This window comes from Centroberyx gerrardi, chromosome 12 (assembly GCF_048128805.1).
Source record: "Centroberyx gerrardi isolate f3 chromosome 12, fCenGer3.hap1.cur.20231027, whole genome shotgun sequence".
NCBI lineage: Eukaryota > Metazoa > Chordata > Actinopteri > Beryciformes > Berycidae > Centroberyx > Centroberyx gerrardi.
Genome location: NC_136008.1, coordinates 27,600,181 through 27,622,067, shown reverse-complemented (window position 1 = coordinate 27,622,067; position 21,887 = coordinate 27,600,181). Strand labels below are relative to the sequence as shown.

At 43.3% G+C, this 21,887-nt stretch overlaps 2 protein-coding genes across 2 annotated transcripts in view; both read left to right on the top strand.

Annotated features, from left to right (window-relative positions):
- Positions 1-21,887, top strand: part of sox4b (SRY-box transcription factor 4b) — a 416,166-nt gene that overhangs the window by 48,280 nt on the left and 345,999 nt on the right. The window lies entirely within an intron of this gene.
- cdkal1 (CDK5 regulatory subunit associated protein 1-like 1) overlaps positions 1-21,887 on the top strand; it is a 295,881-nt gene that overhangs the window by 42,130 nt on the left and 231,864 nt on the right. The window contains exon 4 of the mRNA XM_071913088.2: positions 7,012-7,096. Coding sequence (XP_071769189.1) covers positions 7,012-7,096 — 85 coding nt within the window. The remainder of the gene's footprint in view (positions 1-7,011; positions 7,097-21,887) is intronic.

Sequence of the window (21,887 nt, the reverse complement as noted above, 5' to 3'; positions counted from 1 at the left end):
ATCGGATACAGATCAAGTGACAGAAAACACTGAGGTGAAAGTTTGACTGAATGCGGTAGTCTTACGGGTTTAGATTCGTCGTTATTTCGTCATTCAAACTAGAAACAACAAGCACACATCTATCAATACAAAACTAGGTGTTCTGTTCTACTTTTTCTGTCTGTACAAATTGAGCCCAGCTTCCATGCACGGGTCCAGAAAGCTGTGACGTACATGGGGCGAAAGATTAAAGAGCGGTCACAGCGTTTAGGTCACTCACTGCAGGACAGCACGCGAAACTGGTTAAACTCCCAGTATTGATCTGTTTATTTCGCCCAATATGCTGTTGAACCATTTGGGCTTCCATCACCTCTGTCCCACAGATAGTCCCCCATCGACCTCGCCTCGCTTTCAAAGGCCTCCTCACCTTTGTCCCACTTACTCTTGTGCACATTTACCTCTTCCCATTGTCCCTCAATCAGTCTGTTGCCATCCACCTCATACCTCCACCTCTCTACTCTCTCTCTCTCTCTCGCTACAGTCACAGATAAGGTGGGCGAGGGGGTGTTACTGTGTAAACTGAGCTGAAATCAGGAGGCCACAGCAGTTGCTACATGTGATAAAGCAACACTTTATCACATGTAAACATGTATGACATGTTTGCACGGTACATCTACTGTAGGAATGAGCGGCTACCTCTGGTGTGTGTGTGAGAGAGTTTACTGCCACGCATGTATGGAATTCACAACACATCTGATGCTTGTTTAACACATGTGTCCACACCGTCGCCACCAACCACCCCCCCCCGACTCTCTCTTCTAATTACTCTCTTTACCTCTGTTTCCTCACTCTCTCTATTGGTCATCCTTTCATCCCCAACTCTGTTGCCCCCGTCCCTTCCATTCACACTCTTTTTTCTGTGTTCCTTTAATCTTTGCTTCTTCTCAGTTTCTATATTCACTAGCAGCCCATCCCTCTCTCTCCCTCCTCTCTCCTCTCTCTCTCTCTCTCTCTCTCTCTCTCTCTCTCTCCTCTCTCTCTTTCTCTCCCTTTCTCCCTCTCCATCTCTCTTTACATCCCTCCTTATTTGGTGCACCTGCTCCCCTAACCCTCTCTCCTCATCTCCATAGGGAGTAGTGTGATTGAAATGTGTATGTATGACCTTGTGTGTGTGTGTGTATATATATGTGTACACACACACACACACACACACACACACACACACACACACACACACACACACACACACACACACTCTGACCCCAGGTGCTGTGGTTCCAATATCCCAGTCTCTCTTGTATGATTTGGTTGTGGGGCGAGTTTAAGGTGAATATCACTCACAGACAAGCACACAAACACACACACACACACACACACACACACACACACACACACACACTGGAACAAACCTCTCCTCTTGGATTAGATTTGGTCCTTTTGGGTCAGTTGTTGGCGATGTGTTGGAGTCTGAGAGAAATGAGCTAAGGTACATATACACACACACACACACACACACAAACAGCTGGAGACATACCTGTGTACACACACACCAAACGCAGAGGCCAATTTCCTCTTGTGTATAGTGGGGTCAGCTGTTTTAGAGTAGTGGAATACATTCCTTATATTGGAGAAACACTGTCACACACACACACACACACGCACCTACCCTTATTTATTTGGGGGTCAGCTGTTGTGGTCAAATGGAATATATATTTCTTATATTGAATCAAATATAGAACAGGCTTTTCATCTGTGGGCTGCAAGTTGACTGACTGCCTGAAGTAGTGTCATTAGGACAATTGTGTGTGTGTGTGTGAGTGAGAGTCTGTTGGTGTGTGGCACACAAGTAAGCAAGCACTACATATACAAGAGAGAGAGAGAGTTGGCCATTTGTAGGTATGCAAGCAGCAACCAATGTAATTTAATAATAATAATATAATGCAGATTTCTGTTGTAATCAGGACCTACTTTTATGAGATAGAACAATTCATATTCATATACTGTTTATATACAGTATTAGCTCTTTAACCAATTACATATTTACGTGCACAGTCACTCAGTCACTCACACACACACACACACACAAGCTGTGGCCCTATTTCTTACAAGTTTGTGTCATACTTCTTCTGTCTCTTGTTTTTATTAAATGTCTGTTTTCATGTCCTTTTGCACTTACATGTGCATGCGTGTGTTCTACAAATTAACTCGGCTTGACTTAAACCCAGCTCCGCTGCCCTCACCTTGTCGAAACATGTTATCAGATGCACCTTGTCCTCACCTCCCCCTTCTCACCTTCCTTCCTTTACTCCATCTAGCCCCCTCCCCTTCTTTCTCTCCCTCTTTCTGTCCTCCTCTCTCCCTCCAGTCCCTCCAGTCCCAGGATCCTGGTATTATTAGTAATATTGATCTGCTCTGTCCAGCCTTTATATAAACCACAAGCCAAAAATAGACCTCTGCCCTCTAATGGAGGAGATCAGATGATTTATTACCAACACACACACACACACACACACACACACAACACACCAGGATCGCTTGTCTTCCGCTCCCAACTCCTTTTTTTCCATCAGATAAAAGATAAATCAACATATTCTGCACATTCTGTACGAACAACTTCTCACATTATTGCCCGAATGGCCACGCTATGCAAATAATAACCAAATAACTTCCCCAGCATTGGCTGGACTTCCATACCTACACAAAGCTCATGCAAATCTGATCTTTCAGATTTCCCAACAGCAGCATTTTTGGGATGGTTGGAATTTATTGGCACTTAATTGCTGAGTCATTGAGGGTTACCTGAGGGCGACATTCTCACACAAGTGGTGAGATGAACCGATAAACACTCACACTCTGGTGACCCATGAATAGATAATGTAATATCCTTCGCTGAAAGTGAATCTGCCCTCCAGCTCCTATCTTAGACTGCAGATTGTCCAGTGAGGGCCTTCTGAATGTGTATATTCATTCAAAAACATTCAAATGCATTTGATAGGAACTACTTCATTCACAAATCAGTGTTTTCTCATTCTTTATTAGGTGAGGCCTAGTAAAAATCATCTCAGAAATTTTGGTTTTGATTCATTTGGAGTTGAATGAAAGCGAATGATAACTTTCTCTGATAATAGCATGTAAAAATCCACAGGAATTTTTAGAAGGGGGAGAGACTTAACATTCACTGTGGCCAGAATGATCCTTTAAGGCTGATTTCCTATTCTGCCCCACCAGGTTAGATAGCTCAACCCGATCCCACGTTGCCCAAAGTGCTGATTTAGCAAAGTGCTGATTTTGTCTTCAACTCCCCCATTCAATCCCAGCTGTAGCTCTATCCCTTCAGCCGCTTTGCGTACACGCCACCGTAAACGTGGGAAAACGGTAATTGTGTACACTACTCTCTTAATATTTCCTCTGTAGCCGCTATTTCCTGCCAGAGCAGTATCTTTGCTCTCAAGCTCACTAAAACAAACACACCCAGCTCCCTAGCGGGGGCCAGATATCTCTCTCTCTGCATTTACCCCCAACACTTTAGGCGCTGTAAAACAAACACAACCGCTCGGAGAACGCCTCTCTCCACAGCTGCAGCCCCGGGCCCCAAACTGTAGCGCTGCACGGTGACCCTAAACCCCAAAAACAAACACACCGCCCTGCCAGTGGCTGCCGGAAAAGCTAACACTGCTGCTGTCTAGTGAGAAATTAAAATGAGAATGGGTATACACGCTATAATTTCTATACATAATACAACGTGAGCATTTGGAGTTGTGGACGGTGGGTGCTGTGCATTCTTCTGGTGTTTTGCTGGGAGATTAAACCTGAAAATGTTGAAAGCGGCTGTACTCCAAATAGCAGTTCAATAGTAGTTACTATGGATATTTGGACAGAAAAGTTGAAAGTGTCATCATGCGAACACAGAGCTGGACACTTGCTGTGGTGTTTTATCCACTTAGCATGAAGAACACTGATCAGATTATTGGACATTTTCGCTGTCCCAAGTTTCCTACATACTCTATCTCTGACTAGGACAGCTGCCTACTCCTTCATTTCCTTCTAGATTCCTTTTTGTCAAGTATTATTGTCAAGTATTGTCAAGTATTTTGTATTGTCAAAATTCACGATCTCCTGGGCTAAAAATAGAAGCGCCTAAGCAGTGGAACTCCAGCGTTTTTGTGTTTCAGCCTTGTGTTTCAGTCTTCGTCTAGCTCTTGTTTTCAACAGGCAGCTGCTAGATGATTAGAGCAACAATAAGATGAATGGAAAGCTGAAATAACAAAGCTAAGGAGTGGTGTAGTAAAATGGGTCCATGGGTTTGTGAAGAAGCTTTATATGTCTGTTGCTGCCACACTCATTCTCTCTCTCTCTCTCTCTCTCTCTCTCTCTCTCTCTCTCTCTCTCTCTCTCTCTCTCTCTCTCTCTCTCTCTCTCTCTCTCTCTCTCTCTCTCTCTCTCTCTCTCTCTCTCCTCCCTCTCTCTCTCTCTCATATATTCAGTTCTTTATATTATCTTTGATCTCCCTGGGCCTCTACATGATGCAGGATGCTGCTGAGTTTGATAAATGTGTGTGTGTGAGCATGTGTGCATGCATTCAGACTGAAGTTCTCTGTTCTGTGTGTATTGCTTAGTTGTGCTGACTCTCTGTCTGCAGATAGGTGTGTGTTTGTCTGTGTAGATTTTTGTGTATCTGTCTTGAGTGTGTGTGTGTGTGTTGCAGTGATGGAGAGCTTGTTATTGTTGTTCTAGAAAGCTTCCCTTAGGACAGAGGGGAGAGAGCAAGCACACAGCTGAGACCACTCCCACTAGTCCTGTGTGTGTGTGTGTGTGTGTGTGTGTGTGTGTGTATAGCCTAGACAAATAAAGGTAGGCATAATGGGCAGCCTTTGCCAGCTGAACTTGCTTTCTCACACACACACACACACACACACACACATGCACACACACACACACACGCGCACACAGATTTTTAGCTTCAGGACTAATCAATATTGTTATATGGCCTTCCTATGTATAGTCCTCTCCCAAATGAAATGAAAGCCCCCCCACAACACACACACACACACACACACACACGAACAAAACCCCCGGTAACACATGAGTCACATCCTACTACCAATGTGAGTCACGTTGTTTAAGTTCTTTTACCAGAAGTGCGGCTGCATATCTGTTTTTACAAGGCTTCACTCAGTCTGCCTCACCTCAAGGCCCAGACTGCTGATTTGATGTGTTTCCATGTCTGAAATGATGAGATGTGTTGTTACATACAGGGTGTCTACAGATCCTGGAAAAAGTCTTATATGATATAAGCTCAAGGTCTTGAAAACAGCCTAGCATTTTAACTCTTAAATTCGCTTTTAGAGGTTTTCTAAGTGTCTTAGGACTACAATTTATTTCCAATTCTAACTGGCATTAAAAAGACGTTTAAAAGCTTCAAATTTATGTGTAGACATGTTGATATTACTTATATTAGTGATACTGGATCGTGCTGCTCATGTTTCTAAACTGTAGAAGTTTGCATGTGCAAACAAGACATTGATTGTTGGGCACAGTGACATGGAGGTTTTACAACAAGATGGAGGATAGGCTTTGCTTTATTTGGATCTCATTGAGTGTTAATTGATGAATGGTGTTGGACCTTCACACTTTGTCATCGGCCTGAAAACACAGCGTGTGTGTGTGTGTGTGTGTGTGTGTGTGTGTGTTTTTGTTGAGAGAAAGAGTGAGTGTTGACCAGAATGAGAGAGAGTGTTGAGCCAAGACAAGGTGTGGTAGGTCATCTCCCCTCTCTCTGCATGCTGTGACCCGCTGCGTGTGTGTGTGTGTGTGTGTGTGTGTGTGTGTGTGTGTGTGTGTTATTGAAAGCCACTGTGGGGTGTTGTGAATGCTTGACTAATGCAGGCAATGTAGTGTGTGTTGGCTGTGTGTGTATGCTTGACTGCAGCGGGGGGAGTGGATGCTAAGTGAAATATCTGGTTCAACGTAGCGTAAAGGAGCTAGCTTTACACCACCGCCGTGCTATATCCCCCGAGTGAGTGTGTGTGTGTGTGTGTGTGTGTGTGTGTGTATGTGTGACAGCTCTCCTGGCAGTGCCATGCAAGGCCTGCCACCATCGCCTTGAGTAGCAGCCGCGCTTGGCATCACAAGACGCCACACTCCACACCACCGTGTGTGTGTGTGTGTGTGTGTTCATTTGTGTGTCCGTTTGTGTGTCCGTGCGTGTGTGTGCATGTACATTTGTACCCATAGTAATTTGAAACTCCAGTCATGTATTTGCTTGTGTCTGTGACAGATATGCTTAAATGACCAGTAAACTCAAAAAATTGGCACGTTAAAATGACTATTAAACTAAAAATAGGAATACACAGAAACAGGCAGAACGTATTTTTTCTTACCCACTTGTAGCCCGCCAGCTTTTCCATCATTTTTGGAGACTGTGGTCTCGTAAACTTAAATAGGTGTTGAAATCCCTCACCATCAGGGTGGAAAATTAACACCATCAGCCAGCCTAATGCTGATAGATTGTCACTGGTAAATGTGACCAGTACTCCACTAACCAACCATCAGAGGGTTCATTATTCTAAAGCCAATTGGAACGATTAAATGATCCACGGTATGTTGAAGCAGTATTTCCAAGTCTGAATATTATTATGATAACACTATTCAACCATGATTATGATACCTGCTTGAAATTACAGCAGTCTTCTATTCTATACCCTCTACTCAAAATATGTGTGAGGAGAATGATGAGAGGTGCAAATGTTGTGTGGAATGGTATGTTTGCCTGCTTTTATGCAGTTTTTTTTTCCATTTATAGTGGATACTCAGTGATTCAGCATTTGTTGTTCACCAGGTCATAGGAAGGAGTAGAGTGTTTTTGTATTATTGAAATATGTAATAAATCTCTCTCTCTCTCTCTCTCTCTCTCTCTCTCTCTCTCTCTCTCTCTCTCTCTCTCTCTCTCTCTCTCTCCTCTCTCTCTCTCTCTCTCTCTCTCTCGTCTCTCTCTCTCTCTCTCTCTCTCTCTCTCTCTCTCTCTCTCTATAGACGACCCAACAGAAGCAGACCTGTGGCTACTGAACAGTTGCACTGTGAAAAACCCTGCAGAGGACCACTTCAGAAACTCCATCAAGTACTGAGACACACCACATACACACACTCTCCCCCCCCCCCCCCCCCCCCCACACACACACACACACACACACACACACAGACAGCATAATGCTTGTAAGTACCTGCACTGTATTCTCCGTAGAAGAGATAAAGGCAGCTGATTAACGAGGAAGCCAGAGAGCTGAGATTACATTCAAATGAACTTCTAATTAATTAGGTCTTTATGTCATTGCCACAGTGGCACTGTACAGAATCTGTACTTCAAATCAGTACAGTGAGAACGCCTACTGATGAGGAGTTACACTACTGAGCTGAATATTCACGTTCTTCAGGTTCACTTGGATACAAATCAGTCAGTGTAAATGCGATTGTGTGTATGTGTGTGTTTTCTGCTATTTCCCCCATGTCAGTTTACACCTACCCACACCGTTTCATTGGTTGCCCGCTGCCCCACTGAGAGCACGTGGACGCACACATACACACAGATTTGCATAAAAACAGAGAAATTAAGCTGGAAACTGTTTTGCATTTTGATTATTTTCCCTTCATCAGGGGCACACACGCCTGCCGGGTGTGTGTGTGCGCGCGCGTTGGTGTGAGAGATGGAGAAAGAGATACTATGTGTGTATGTGTGTGTAAGATTATGATTTATGCTTTTGACAACAGTCTTAACCCTTGGCTGCCGCTTTAGCTCTGAACCTTAGCACTTTCCATCAAATAAGAATAGTGAACGACATACCAGCGTTGACAATTAACAGAGATACATAGGAACTAAAGCTGCCTGCTGAATTATGAAATCCATTTGCCACTGTAGGTGGTGGAAAAGTTAATTAAAGTCATTTTCCTGAAAAATCATATCTAATTTTTACTACAATGTTGTTACTTACACGTATTTCTCTGACCCCTGTCCAACTGAACAAACATGTTTTTTTATACAGTAAATCTAAAATCGTACTATTCAGGAACAAAGTGCAGAATTCTACAACAGAAAAACACTAAGTGAAGACTTTGAAGGCAAATTAAAAGTAGAGCAAGCCTGATTTTGAGAAATGTTATGAGTCTTCTGTCACTACTACTGTTTTGATCAGTGTTACATTATTACATCTGCAACCTGAAAGGCCACTGTACTGATTTAACAAAATGACTCTGGTGGCATCTCTAACTATATGCTGTCCCTCCGCATGACACCTCATTTAGTCGTTCATTTCTTTTAGTTCACTGTTTATCCAAAGTGAGTATTGGCACACTTGCTTAGGCCGTAGAAAAGCAGGAGAGATCATTAAATTCCAACGGTCACAGCTCTAAATAATCAGTTTGTGTACATTTGGACATCTTAAAAGGCCTCCTGCCTCATTGACCGGCGAGCCGCAACAGGACAGTTGTCTGACATGACTGAACGGGCTAATTTCTGCCTTTTTAGTCGGTCGCCTCTCAGAGACGATTTGCATTTTTTTTTGCTAAGTGCAGGAAGGAGCAATTTATCTTCTGTCACATTTTACATTTTCGCCGTCTGACTGAATCGTCGAAAACCCGAATAACTCGTCGGAAGGAAACGCGGCGGCTTCAAGGCTGAACAATTTCACTTGGCCAACTTGATCAGTGCAATCTCCCTGTCTTTCTCCGCCGCTCTCACCCTCTCCCCCGCGTGCTCTCTCCTCCTTTCACTCTCTTTCTGTCGTGCCAATTTTTATGCAAAGACTTTTTGATTTGAAACGCACAAAATAACACACTTGAAGTCTTTGAAAATGTCTTCCTTGTTAATACCAGAGTTTTTCTTTTGACTGGAAATCACCCTGCTGTAATGCTAATGCAATTAATGTTCTATTCACTGGTAAGGACACACATGCACACACACGTACACACTGGGGAGAAAAATGTTTTTTTCTGCTTTCCATCACTCGCTACTCACATGATGGAGAGAGAGCAAGAATAGGAACGGAGAGAGTGAAAACGCCCGCTCAGCTCAGAAAAATCGTCACCCATTTCTTTTTCTTTGGCTTCTCTTCATATGAGAGAGAGAGAAACGGCGAGGGAAAAAGAAAGAGCGGGTGGCAGGCACACGGGCCGCCTCGCGCTCGGTCACACGCTGGCCGACACGTCTGCACCTCCTGGTACCACACACACACGCACACACACTTGCACATGCTGGCACATGGTCTCTTTAGGTCCTGCAAAAGCCTTTAAAATGTGTTCAGCTACAACTATCAAGGCCTTAAAAGGTCTTGAATATAGTTAAATAAAGCATTTTAAGTCAGTTTTATAATTCTTAAAAACCTTTTCATCTATTAGTTTGCTAGTAAATCAATCCAGACACACAGACCTACTGTATATAGATCGGGTCTGCAGGTGTTTTTATTTTCACATTTGTTTCCGTTTTTGCAAAGTTGATCTTGTTTTTCATTCAAAGTTGCATTCAAATTGGTGTTGTGTGTAGCAGCTTGTTTGTCAAAATTAAAACCACATTTCACATAAACCCATTGCTTCCTGACGCAAAGAGCATGTGAAGAAGAATAAGAGCCAATAACAGCCCTTGACAGAGAATAAGTATAAACTAACATGAAGTTGAAACTATGTATTTAGAATGGTGGAATTGTATTTAAGTCATGTAATACTTCGAAGGTAAAAACGGTTCCTTCTCTTTTGTGCCGTAAAGCAATCCAGCAGATTTCCCCCTAAATCCGATGCAGTAGCACACCATATAAAATGCAGTGTAGAGGTTGGTAATGGTCTTATTTTTTTGCGGTAATTACACTAATGTCTCAGAATTAATGTGGTAATGATTCATTGATTTATTTATTGACCTTTTAAAAAGTCTTACTGTATTTTGAAGTTAATGAAACGTACAGATACCCTGTGGCCCAGTGCACAGGCACATGGTATTACAGACACACACACGCACAATATTGCAGGACACACCCTGTTTTTCCAGGCCAGCGCACTGCCAGCTACTGTCACTATCGATATGCATGCATGTCTCACTGACTTGGAGAGGTGGACGGAGGCCATGGCAGCGGGCTTTAACTAACAAGCTGTGCTAGCCTACGCCGCTCAGCTTAACACACACACTCTCTTTCATAAAGGAGACTGTCGCTGTTTAGCTTTGTTAGAGCACAAAGTTGATGTTAAAGGAGACCGGCCAGACCACCCTCTATGTTGGAGAGTTTCATTATTTGACCATTAATCCCAGCAGGGAGGGAGGGAGAGAGGCTGTATTACAGTGGGCATTCAATTTAAAGGGAAATTCCACCCTAAAAGACAACTTGCATCTCTCTTTTTTTATTTTTTTTTATTTTTTACCTGTGTGTGTGGATGAGATGAATAGATGTAGAGTATTTCTGTGAGTTGGAATGGAGGCTGTGTTTTTTTTGTTGTTGTTTCTTTTAGCTTGCAGAATGAGCTCAGCTCCTGTGTATGTCAAGACCACTGTGTAGCCTATTGTCGTGTGTGTGTGTGTGTGTGTGTGTGTGTGTGTGTGTTAGTGTGTAAATCAAATCTTCCCCCACGACTGTGACTTGTGGGACAACATGTGCCACAAACACACACACACACACACACACAAAACTAACAATCACTGTCCTAGTAAATGACTTGCGGGGCTTTAAATGGAAGCACTGGGGCTTTCACCAGTCTTCTGTCATTGTTTGGAGAGACGCAAAGAAAAGATGGTTTATTACTTCTGGAGAACTGGGGCCTAGTTGGCATCCATGCCGAGCGTGTGGGAAGAGGGGCGGTGTGTGTGTGTGGGTTGTTTTCTTTTGTGGATGGGGGGGTGGAGGGGTGGTCAGGTGTGTGGAGGCTTGGGCTGTATGTGAAAGAGTGTTGTGTGTGTGTGTGTGTGTGTGTGTGGGGTGGAGAGTTAGCCAGGGACGGAATGCTAGCAGCATTTCGGAGTGTGTGTGTGTGTGTGCATAGGAAGGCCTCATAATAATATTGATTGGTCCTAAAGCTAAAAGGTAACTTTCGAGTTTGCACTGTGTGCGTGTATGTGTGTGTGTGTGTGTGTGTGTGTGTGTGCATTTCGAACCTTTAGATTGCCCAGAGTGACTCGGATTGAGTGAGTGGGTGTGTTGCTCAAGGACACTTCAACTGGACACATAATTTCACGGGGATAGAACTTTTGGGTTTTCATTAAGGCCCAGCATATAGATCTGTATACTGTATCTGTCCCACCTGTGGCATTGTATTTCTACTCCTTCACACTTTGCCTGCCCTCAGTTGCTCGGCTTGGACTTAACAAGGAAGCGAGGTTGGATCCCTTCCAGCTCGTTGCTCGGAGTGACGGCGTCCTCTGCCCCGCTGTTCGCTCTTTCAACTGGAGCGCCGCATCAGGAGCTCGCTCAGTAGCAGAAAATGCTAATAGAATGGCTCCTGAATGCTAAGAAGTCAATTAGTATGGATATTTGGGTGTGCATGTGCGTGCGTCTGAGATGCCGAAATCTATAGCGTAATTCAATGTCAGAGACCTCTCGAATCAATGAACGCAGAATGCATAAGAGAAACAGTTGCTCAACAGCATGTAATTAAACCGCTCTGTGTGTGTGTGTGTGTGTGTGTGTGTGTGTGTGTGTGTGTGTGTATGTGTGCGTGTGCGTGCGTGCGGTTTCTACCCTCGACTGTCTCTGGTAATTTGTATGATCAAGGGAGTGTATGCTTAACGAATTAGAACCCAACTCTGAGTTCTGTACTTCTGTTTTCAAAATACACCAATTCCCACACTATATTTACATTCATTTCAATATCATGTTAATATTCATGAACCAACCGTAAGAAAGGAAAAAAAAAATCATTAATGTTAATTGAACAGGGACACGCAACACACAAATTGAACTCTTGGAATAAGTCCAGAGTGTATGCGCTATGCTTATATACACGGTGTATTTATAGCAGATGTGTAGCTTGTGCGGTGAATATGTATTATGGCTTCTGGTTATAAGAGAATCTCTATTGTTGGCTCAGTAAGGACTCGGCAGAAGTTGGTCTACAAACTTAGGGCCATTGATTGTAGACCACATGCTGGAAAAAGTTCTTTAAGTCTGAATTTAAACTTGCAGACAGCCTGAATAAGTCCAGAGTGTATGCACTAGTATAATACTACCTCATAGTGGAGGTCCAAGTGGTGAATATGCATCATGGCCCTTGGCTGTTACATCTGATGATTAGTAAGATGTCCACTGAAGTTGGGTTACTGATTTTGTGTCATTGATTTCTGACCATATATTTACTGGAGGCAAAAGGTCACGGCTTGCTAAATAAAATCGTTAAAGTGAAAATCCACCCTGAAACAAGATTTGCATACATTATTCTAAAGGTCTTAGCATTTCAATCTGTATCTGAAAACATGAACAACTCCTTCCCAAAGCTAGAGACCAGAGAGCCGGGGCTGCAATCCGTCTTGTCATCAAATGACAAAACCTGGAGCTGCTCCATTAACAATGGATCAGAGACTGACTTCATGGAAACCATGGAAACTACACACACACACACACACACACACACACACACACACACACACACACACACACACACACACACACACACACACACAAATTTATATCGGTTTAGCTTCCAAGAATCAGTCTAAGGGCCTTCACTGCTTTGTGGCCAAGTGAAGCTGTTTTCTTTTTACAGTGCTTCCAGTGCAGGAAAATGTTTATTCTGTCCTCACAGCATGTTGTTCCAAATGAACTGACACGCTGAAAGTGACTGACATTAAGGTCAGAAATGTTCCCTTTTCATCAGAAAATGACAGCAAGTTCTAAACAATCTGAAATCTACAGTGACCTTTACAGTTGTTTACTAAGGGTTGTTGTTTTATGTCTGCGTCCACACATTCACACAGACACACAGGCATGGATTTGTAGCTGGCCGGACACACACACACATATACAGTACGCACGCACACACACACACACACACACACACACACACACACACACACACACACACAAACACACAGAGCTAGCTCCCCGTGGCTGGTTTCGGTACAATCCTGGGATTGGCATTTAATCTGTCAGTTCTGCAGGGCATTAGCCTACATTTTGGGGTACACACACACACACACACACACACACACACACACACAGACACACACAGATACTCACAGAGAGGCAGGCAGACACATAGGGGGCATAGACACAGACACAGAGGGAGGTAAGGAGAGAGTAGCTGAGCCCTGGTATGCTGCTGCGTTGGCCTCAGCGAGCCCAGGGCTTTATGAGAACCACACCAAGGCCACGGCTGGCCGGTGTGTAACCTTGCTTTGAGCACGTCTTCATCTGCATAGTCAGACTGTGCTGTGCTGTTTCCTTCCCAGGGATGGATGAGAGTCAAACTGAAGACCTGTCTGTCTGTTACTGGGGCTATTTTTGTCTAGTGTTTTTTGTCTCGTGTCTGGTGAGGTGGGATGTGTCTGTTCTGTTTTATTTTTATTTTCATAATGGTTCATACTGTCCATTTTTTCCTGTCCTGTTCTGTCTCGTTCTGTCCTGCTCTTTTCTGTTATATTTTATTGGGTTGTTTTAATTTATTTTATAAATGCCATATCCCAACACCTTTACGACATAATAACTTTCAGGATGGCACACTAAATTGTAGTCCTTTGACTACATCTGACAGGTAAGCAGGCAGAAAATGCTTACTGATAGGATTTCACATTTGTGTAGATGCACAAAGGTTACGCGCCAGAATATGAGCTATTTTATTCTGTTCCATTCTATTATATTCTATCCTATTAAATTCTAGTCTGTGTACAGCAAGGTAAAATACCTCAAGGTGACTTGTGATCCAGTATAATGTGAGTGGTCAAAACAAGCTTTCCTTTCCATTGTTGTGACCAAGCACAGCCATGTCAGATCTGTGATTTATTCAGTGTAAAGACTGTGAGGCCTTGAGGCCCAGCGCTGTGCTAGTTGCACATGTACAGTAGTATCTTGGTAATTCAACACACACAGTATTCATAGATTCCTAGTGTTAATAGAGCTCATAGCAATAATTCCTAATAATTACTCACTGATCGGATCCGTATCTAGCAACTTTGCATTCTAAACCCAACAGCAGGAATTCAGCCTCAGTTTAAATAAATACAGACTCATCCTTTTAAAGTAATTTACCTGCTGTTAGGCTAGTTTCTGATACTTTTGCGCCTGCTTAACCCCAAGGCGGTCAGCCTCAACAACAATCAGTCAGACCCAATTTTCTGTGGGGGATGCGAAAAGTGAAGCGAAGCCTCCCCTTGTTTAAGCTTGTTTATCAGAGAAGGTAATAGCAAAGCAGGCATCACAATGGATGAATGTAATTTGATGAAAGGCTAATAATGTTTAAGTCCCTGTTCCTAACTGACTTTACTTTTATCAGCCTCTATCGGCTTTAAAGGAGCAGACTTTAAGTCCTCACATTACAACAGCCAGTGAAAAGTATTATATTAGTGGTACAGATCCAGTATTTGAGTCTCAGGTTGGATGGTAATTACTAAGGTTGCCATGCCGTTGTCTGGTCACTATTTTGATAGACAATCAATACTGTGTGAGCATTATGAGGACATTTGACATACCAGAAGTACTGCTGGGGACACTTAACATACTACCAATAATACTCTGTCTGAACATGCCATTCGTAGTATTTTGGCACCATTTTAGTATAAAATCAGTACAATCTTAAAATGCTCATCAGCACTATTTGGGTTATATTTGAACATGCAATCAATACTATTTGGGCACCATTTGAGCAATAAACATACCATCAATGCTTGCTCGCAATGCTGTATGTTAGTAAACCGGTGTATTTGGTCATGTCATGGCATTACTTACTATAGTGAAATGCTGTCTGTGTACTTTACACTGATTCCTTATAAGCTCTGTTGCCCCACACAAAAAGAATGTCCTATTTTATTACCATTTGTTTCAGCATTTTTGTTGTTGTTTGGAAAATCCTACGGCTATGCAACCTCTCCAATGTTTGCGATTGTGGCTTGAAGAGTACAGTGCAGGGACAACAATAGCCCCAAGATTGTGTGTGTGTGTGTGTGTGTGTGTGTTTGTGTGTGTGTGTTTGTGTCTTCAACTGGAAACCCATACACTTGGAAAAAGTAGAAAATCATGGTGTTGCTATTAGTTAAGTCTAACCTTTTCTCCCTGTCTATTTTTGAACATGCCTTGAAGAAAGGCAGAGACGCACACACACACATGTGTAGCCTGTAGATGCGGTCAGAAGGTGCTAGTGATGGAGAGTAATGGCGGACCAGCAGACTTCTGGACCAGCAGGGGGTCTGTTGTTTTGATTGGTTCTGACAGGTTTCACTTTAGAGCTGATGTCCAATCATCTGTAGTCTTCTTCCGTTAGGATATGCTGCATTCCGCTCTATACTGCATTTGTGTTTGTGTGTGTGTGTGTGTGTGTGTGTGTTTGCTTGCCCACCGCGCCTGAATTCTCCTCACAAACAACCTGTCACATCCCGTCTGTAAAGTGGGTTTGAATGTAGGGCTGAGCACAGTATGGGGCTGGTGTATCTGTGTCTGTGTGTATGTGTGTATGCGTGTGTGTGTGTGTCCTAAAACGCAGGCCTCCTCACAGTATGGGTTTGATGCCTGAGCCAACGGCCCATCCCACCGTCCAACCCAATCCTGTTAAACAAGCCTTGATTTCACCCTCAGTATTGTGTGTGTGTGTGATACCACCCTCACCATCCACAAATGGGACCAGCCATCTATAATTGACTTTGGTAGAAGGAGATTGGGGGGTGGATGTAGAGGGTAATGGAGAGGGGTGGTGGAGCGAGATAGGCAGAGACAGTCGTGAAGAGAGAGCATGTGTGTTAGGGAAAAACCGAAAGGGTGTGTGTGTGTGAGAGAGAGAGAATTTCTGTCCAGGATTCGGCCTTATCTCCACAAACCGCCTAGGGTTATTTTTAAATGATTAACATGCAGAGGTTCGCTCGATACCGCCCAGATACTCCTCTAACATTTTGTTTTGAGTGTTTTTTGGGATGTTTGGTGTTAAAGGTGGACTTGTCTGACTTTGGCCTTGCTGTTTTTTTTCCCCTTTCCTACACATTTAACTCAGCATGCGATAATGAATGTTTAATAGACATTTAGGAATCTAAGAAAATGTTCCGCAATGTTGTGTTTGTGTGCGTCTGTGATATGAGATCGGTTGCCCTACTTCTGCAATACAATACATTTTACATTTAAAACTGATAAATCTACAGCTTTTTCATCCCGGCGCACAAATTGGCGAAAACATAAACCAGGATGAAAACAGACTGGTATCCTTCAGGCTCCTTATTTTGCTGTGTGACTCTAGGGACGTGTATGCATAAGCGGTCCCTTGAGTAAACGGTTGCATAATCGCAGCCTGTCGCATTTTTACTATCCTACACCCGTGCAGACGGCTGCGCTCTTAAGGCACCCCACCGGGCTCCAGCCTTTTCCCTGATCCCCGATTGCGGGTTTAAGCCATAAGAGGCCAAGTTAATATAGGATTGAGGATGGAGGGGGGGGGGGACCTTTCACCCCAGAGTGTTGCAAGTAACTGGTTTTTTTTTTTGTCCTTGAATTGAAAGTTAAATTCACCATATTGTATAGAAATCGAAGGGCATTCAAGAATCTCTTATCCATATTGCAGGACTGCTTCTATAGGGATGTGACCGAGATAACAATAAAAAGCAGGAAATAATATAGGGGTTGGGGAAGTGGGAAAGTAGGGTCATCACCTGAAGAATTGTATTGAAGTGGTGTGTCCACTTTAGTCTGTTTGAGAGTGAAAAAAAAAATGCCTTCAGTCCCATCTCACAATCTAGTCAGCCAGTTGAAAATTAAAGCCGTTTGTTGGCCCATGTGTTTTCCAACATGGTTTGCCATCCTGCAGACAGAGAATGAAGTCATAAGAACCCGCTATGATACATCAGGATAACCACTTTTTTTGAATGTTAACTGTTTTCTCTCCTCCTGGCCAGATCAGTCTCCATATTGTCTGAGCTTTAAGGGAATGAAGAGGTGCTAAATCCCTCAGCGGGGGGTCTGTCAGACTTGTCACGCGATTCTTCGCCCGCCCGCCTTCTCAGAAAACGCTGATGTCTTATTAACAGATGCTTACAGCGCTGGCAATCAGATTGAACTCTTGGAAAAGGAGGAAAGAGGCTTTACATATCAAACGGCAGTCACTGTAGGATACTAAGGAGGAATGACTCCGGTGTCATATATATATATATGTACGACATTTGTATGCAACACGCATTATGAGCGTTTTTGGTACGGTATGCCTTGCTCTACCCATTGAGCCACACAGGAGTGCAGCTGTGCTTTCTACCAGAATGGGGATGACACTTGAACCCATCCCACTCTCCACTCTGATCCAGTTAAACAAGCCTCGATGTTTCCTTGATTCCTGCATACTAATTCTACGACAGGGAAACATAACCCACACACCCTCTAACCAAAAAGCGACAAACAAAACAACTGGGTTATTGATAAAACACAGCGCTAACCGCATTCTGTCATGCAAAAACCTTCAGGCTGTTAATTAGAACTGATGTCAGCAATGCAGTCACATCAATCACGGCGTTCTCGTTCCCCGTCAAGAGGGGCAAAGTGGCGACGGAAAGATTTGTGTTTCACCCGCAAAGTGACTCAAGTCACAATAACACATTATACCCATGGGCAGCAAGATCACACTGCCAATTCCCTACCAGGCATCAACTGCTGACTTGGATTGTACTTGTGGTAAAATATCTGACAAGGAGAGGGAGTTGGAGAGAAGGAAAAGAGTAAGGGCGGAGGAGGAGGAGGAGAGGAGAGCCATATTGCGAGACGATGTCAGCTGTCAGCTGCAATAAGAAAACGGTGAAATATTGCGAGACGGGAGGCTTCCGCAGGATGCTGACAACACGGTATTGTTTTTATTTGGCCTATATATTGTGTTTTCCGCGGGGAGAGACGAACATTAGTGAGTGATGGCGGCTCTAATGCTCATTATGTTGTTTGATAAATCTGCTGCGACCTCTGGGAGAGGTCATGTTAAGGAGGTCAGGGGTCACCTCGGAGTCGCTGGGGGTCACGTTCTCCTCAGCAGCTGATGAATCACCTGGCTGTGTCTGTGGGGCTTTCTGTGTATGTGTGTGTATATGTGTGTAGTCCAGGGATTCATGGGTCAATGAGATATATAGTCCATATGTCATAGTCTATGTATGAAGTCATCCAGAGAGCATATTGCTTATATTGGGCTTTGTTTTGTTTGGTTAGGTTGTATATTTGTGTGTATAAGGATGATTTATTGTGTGTATTTGGTTTGGCGTTGTGCTGTTGTGTGTATTTGTGTATTGGGTTGGTTTAGTTGTGTGTATATTAATGACTTCATGTCAGCTAGCATTGCCTTGCACAGTAACATTTCATCTCCTGCACAGTTTGTGATCTTTGTGAGTTTGTGATTGCTTCAAAGCCATGTTCCACTGATTCTAATAGTGAGTTTCAGCTTCACAGCACTGAGAAAATATGAGCTGAAGGAAGTGGGCGTTCCTGATCAATAACATGAAAAGCTTCATTTGGTATGAAGTTATTTCCCATGATAACCCTCTGCCTGTGTGCCAGTGTGTGTATGAGTGTGTGTGTGTGTGTGTGTGTGTGTGTTGTCCCCTGCAGGCATGTGGGAGGCCAGGCCTAAGCCTCTCAGGACCCTTCTTGCCACTATTGTGACAGCAAAGAAATGATGAAGGACACTGACACACACACACACATACACACACACACACACACCCCACACACTTACACACTTGGGCTTGATTAAATCCAGAAATTCCCACCTCATTGGTTTGACACCTGCCTCATTCCTCCCATTCTCTCACTCTTTCTTTCGTTCTCTTACTTTCCCTCTTTTTCCTTCGCCATTACCTCACTTCATAGTAACTGCAATGCATGTGTGTTTGTGTGTGTGTTGGGACATCACCGATCCCACTTCATTAATGGTGGGGAAAAGGAGAATAATTTACATTTCTGATTGAGAGCACAAATAGGATGAGACTGGGAGATACAATCGTCAAGTGAGAGAGATGCATAGAGAGAGAGAGAGGGAAATGGACAGTCAGATGAAGGAGAGAAATGACTAACAGCTCCTAACAGGCAAGCCTTGACCTGTGTCAGACCAACACTCCTTTCCAAACACCAACGTTCACACACACACACACACACACACACACACACACAAAGTTGACACCATGGGCTCTATTTTCGGGCCAGTGCAAATTAAGTGTACTGCACCCCATTGGTAATTTCATGGCTCGCCATGACATCACTTGCACCGAAATGGGTGGGGAGCGCACCATGGGGAGTTTCAATACAAATCGGGTGGTGCAGTGCAATTTCAGTGTCCAATAACACGCTTGTGCCTCCGCCTTCTGAGACCACGTCTTAGCACAGACGCAGGTGTTCTGTGCTATTTTTGTGGGACACACTTAGACCTCTCCAAAATGACATAAACCCCTTAAATGTATGTTATGCTTGCCTCTTCAACTTTGATATTAATTCTTCAACCAGTAGGCACGTTTACTTCCACATCACAAATTTGATTTTAATGCGTTTAAGTCTGTACTAGGCTACATTAAAAGTCCCATATGGTGTAAAACAGGATTTCCCTTGCCTCTTTGATTATAAAGGAGTTGGATGGTCTATCTAAACATGGTGAAAGTATCAAAACGCACGGTCGCCAACTAAATCCACACAATCCATATTAGAAAAGCGAGCCTCTAAACAAGCCGTTTGGACTTCCGTAACTTTGTGGCGTCACAAAGGTTCGCTCATTATCATTTTTGTAAGAAATAATAGACTAACAAAGTGTTTTTTTCAAAGCGGTTGAGCGGTTGTCATTGTTTATTACCGGAGAGTTTTCCCTACCTGTAGCTGCCGGGCTGCGGTGTCTCACGTTTCACTCTTGAAACGGTTAGCCAATCAGAACAGAGGGGTCGTTAATATTAATGAGCCTTAAAGACACAGCGACAGAAACATCCTGTTCTTGGTAAGGCTCAGAGATGTGCTGGAAAATGAACGTGGAAAAATGGATTGAGAGTGTTTTTGGTACATGACACCACACACACAGCTTTGAATGGACCTGAAGACAGAAAATAAATTGGAAAGTGTAGAATATGGGACCTTTAAGGTTTGATTCTTACCAATATCCGTCATCCATAACTGCTTGTAGGTTGTATGTTTTCGTACTTCGTTAGTATGAAGGGAATTTAATGTAAAAAATGATGATCTTGATGCCCTGGCAACACTCTTCTCAACTTTTGCACCAGTAAAGCACATTCAATTTTAATTTGTGGGTAAAGAAAGCGAGAGAGAGAAAGATGAAGACAAATGAGAGTGAAAGGAGAGGAAGGAAGAGGTACAAAAGGGGGAGAGAATGAGAGAGAGAGAGAAAGATAGATGGATCGAATGCAGGAGTAAACGAGAGGGATTCTTCACCCCCCCAATTAATGATAGCAGAGGATCCACCAGAGTCATTTCTATTCCAGTTTAATTGAGTTTAGTTATTTCAGGCAAGTAACATATTCCTGTTCTGGGAGCAGTTAGAGAGGCGGGGAAGGAGAGAGAGGCGGACGTTGATGTGTCTCAGGTGCTCCGTCTGTCTCCTGCAGGTACTTTTCCTCTCAGCAGGTGATGACAGGCTTTTACAAGGTCACACCATTACCACTCCCCCCGTCTCTCGTTCCCTCTCTTTCCCCCTCGGTCTATCTCTCTCTCTCTCTCTTTCCTCCTCTTACCCTCGCTCTGCTTTTTTCGCTCTCTCACACTCCAGGCATTACTCATGACTCTTGTTTTCCTGTCTTCCATGTTAATTTTTCCCCTCCTCTCCCATGTCATTTCTCTCTCTCTTCTCTCTCTTGAGGGCTCAGGCCAGAAAAATTAATCTCGTGATATTTACCTTCTTTAAAATTGACCTTAGGCTTGCTCATGTGTATCCTAATTATCCGTTTTTGACAGGTATGTCCCTATCCGAGCTGCCTGCCACCTGTTTGATTTGAGTGTGCTTCCTGGTTTATTTAAGTTTATTTCTGTGGATTGACACATTGTATTTACACTTTTTTGTTAATTTGCTGAAATGCATCTCTGACCACCTGCAGAGCTGGTTTGGGTGATGGAACATCCAATGTGTGCATTTTTTTAAATGCATTTTTGGTCTGTATGATTACGATTCAATCAGCCAACATCTGTTAATGCCGGGTGTAACGGGAGTCGATGATTCATTTAAGACTGAAATCTGCATGATTTCAAATGACGCAGGGGTCTAATTTAACCGCTATATATATATATATATATATAAAAAACAATAACTCTGCATTAAACTAAACTGGATATTTCTGTTGCTGCAATAACCCAATATGCATTTAGGGATCACTTCTCTTCACATCTAATAAAGCTTAGAATTGGGACCTAATCCTAGTGTAAAAACAAATATGCATGTAACTGAATCTGTAAAACAAAATCAGAGCCGTCGACGTGTTGTCAGAGTTTGTCAAAACACAACGGTGTCATGTCACTACAAAGGCCACGTGTGTAGTTTAAAAGCCCCGATTCGAAGGCCTTATACATAATTCACTATAATCTGATCCAACAGAGGACCGCAAATCTCATTAGCACCTCATTAAGACTTGCATTACTACAGTTAGGCAGAGAGAGAAAGATGGGAAGGGAAAGAAAGACAGAGAGAGAGAGATGGAAATGAGGGGGTAGAGTGCTGAGAGAGAGCAGGAGACGCAGACGATGAAAACGGGATGAAAGAGACTGACAAGAAGAGCGGGGTGCAACAAATGTCAGAAGTATATA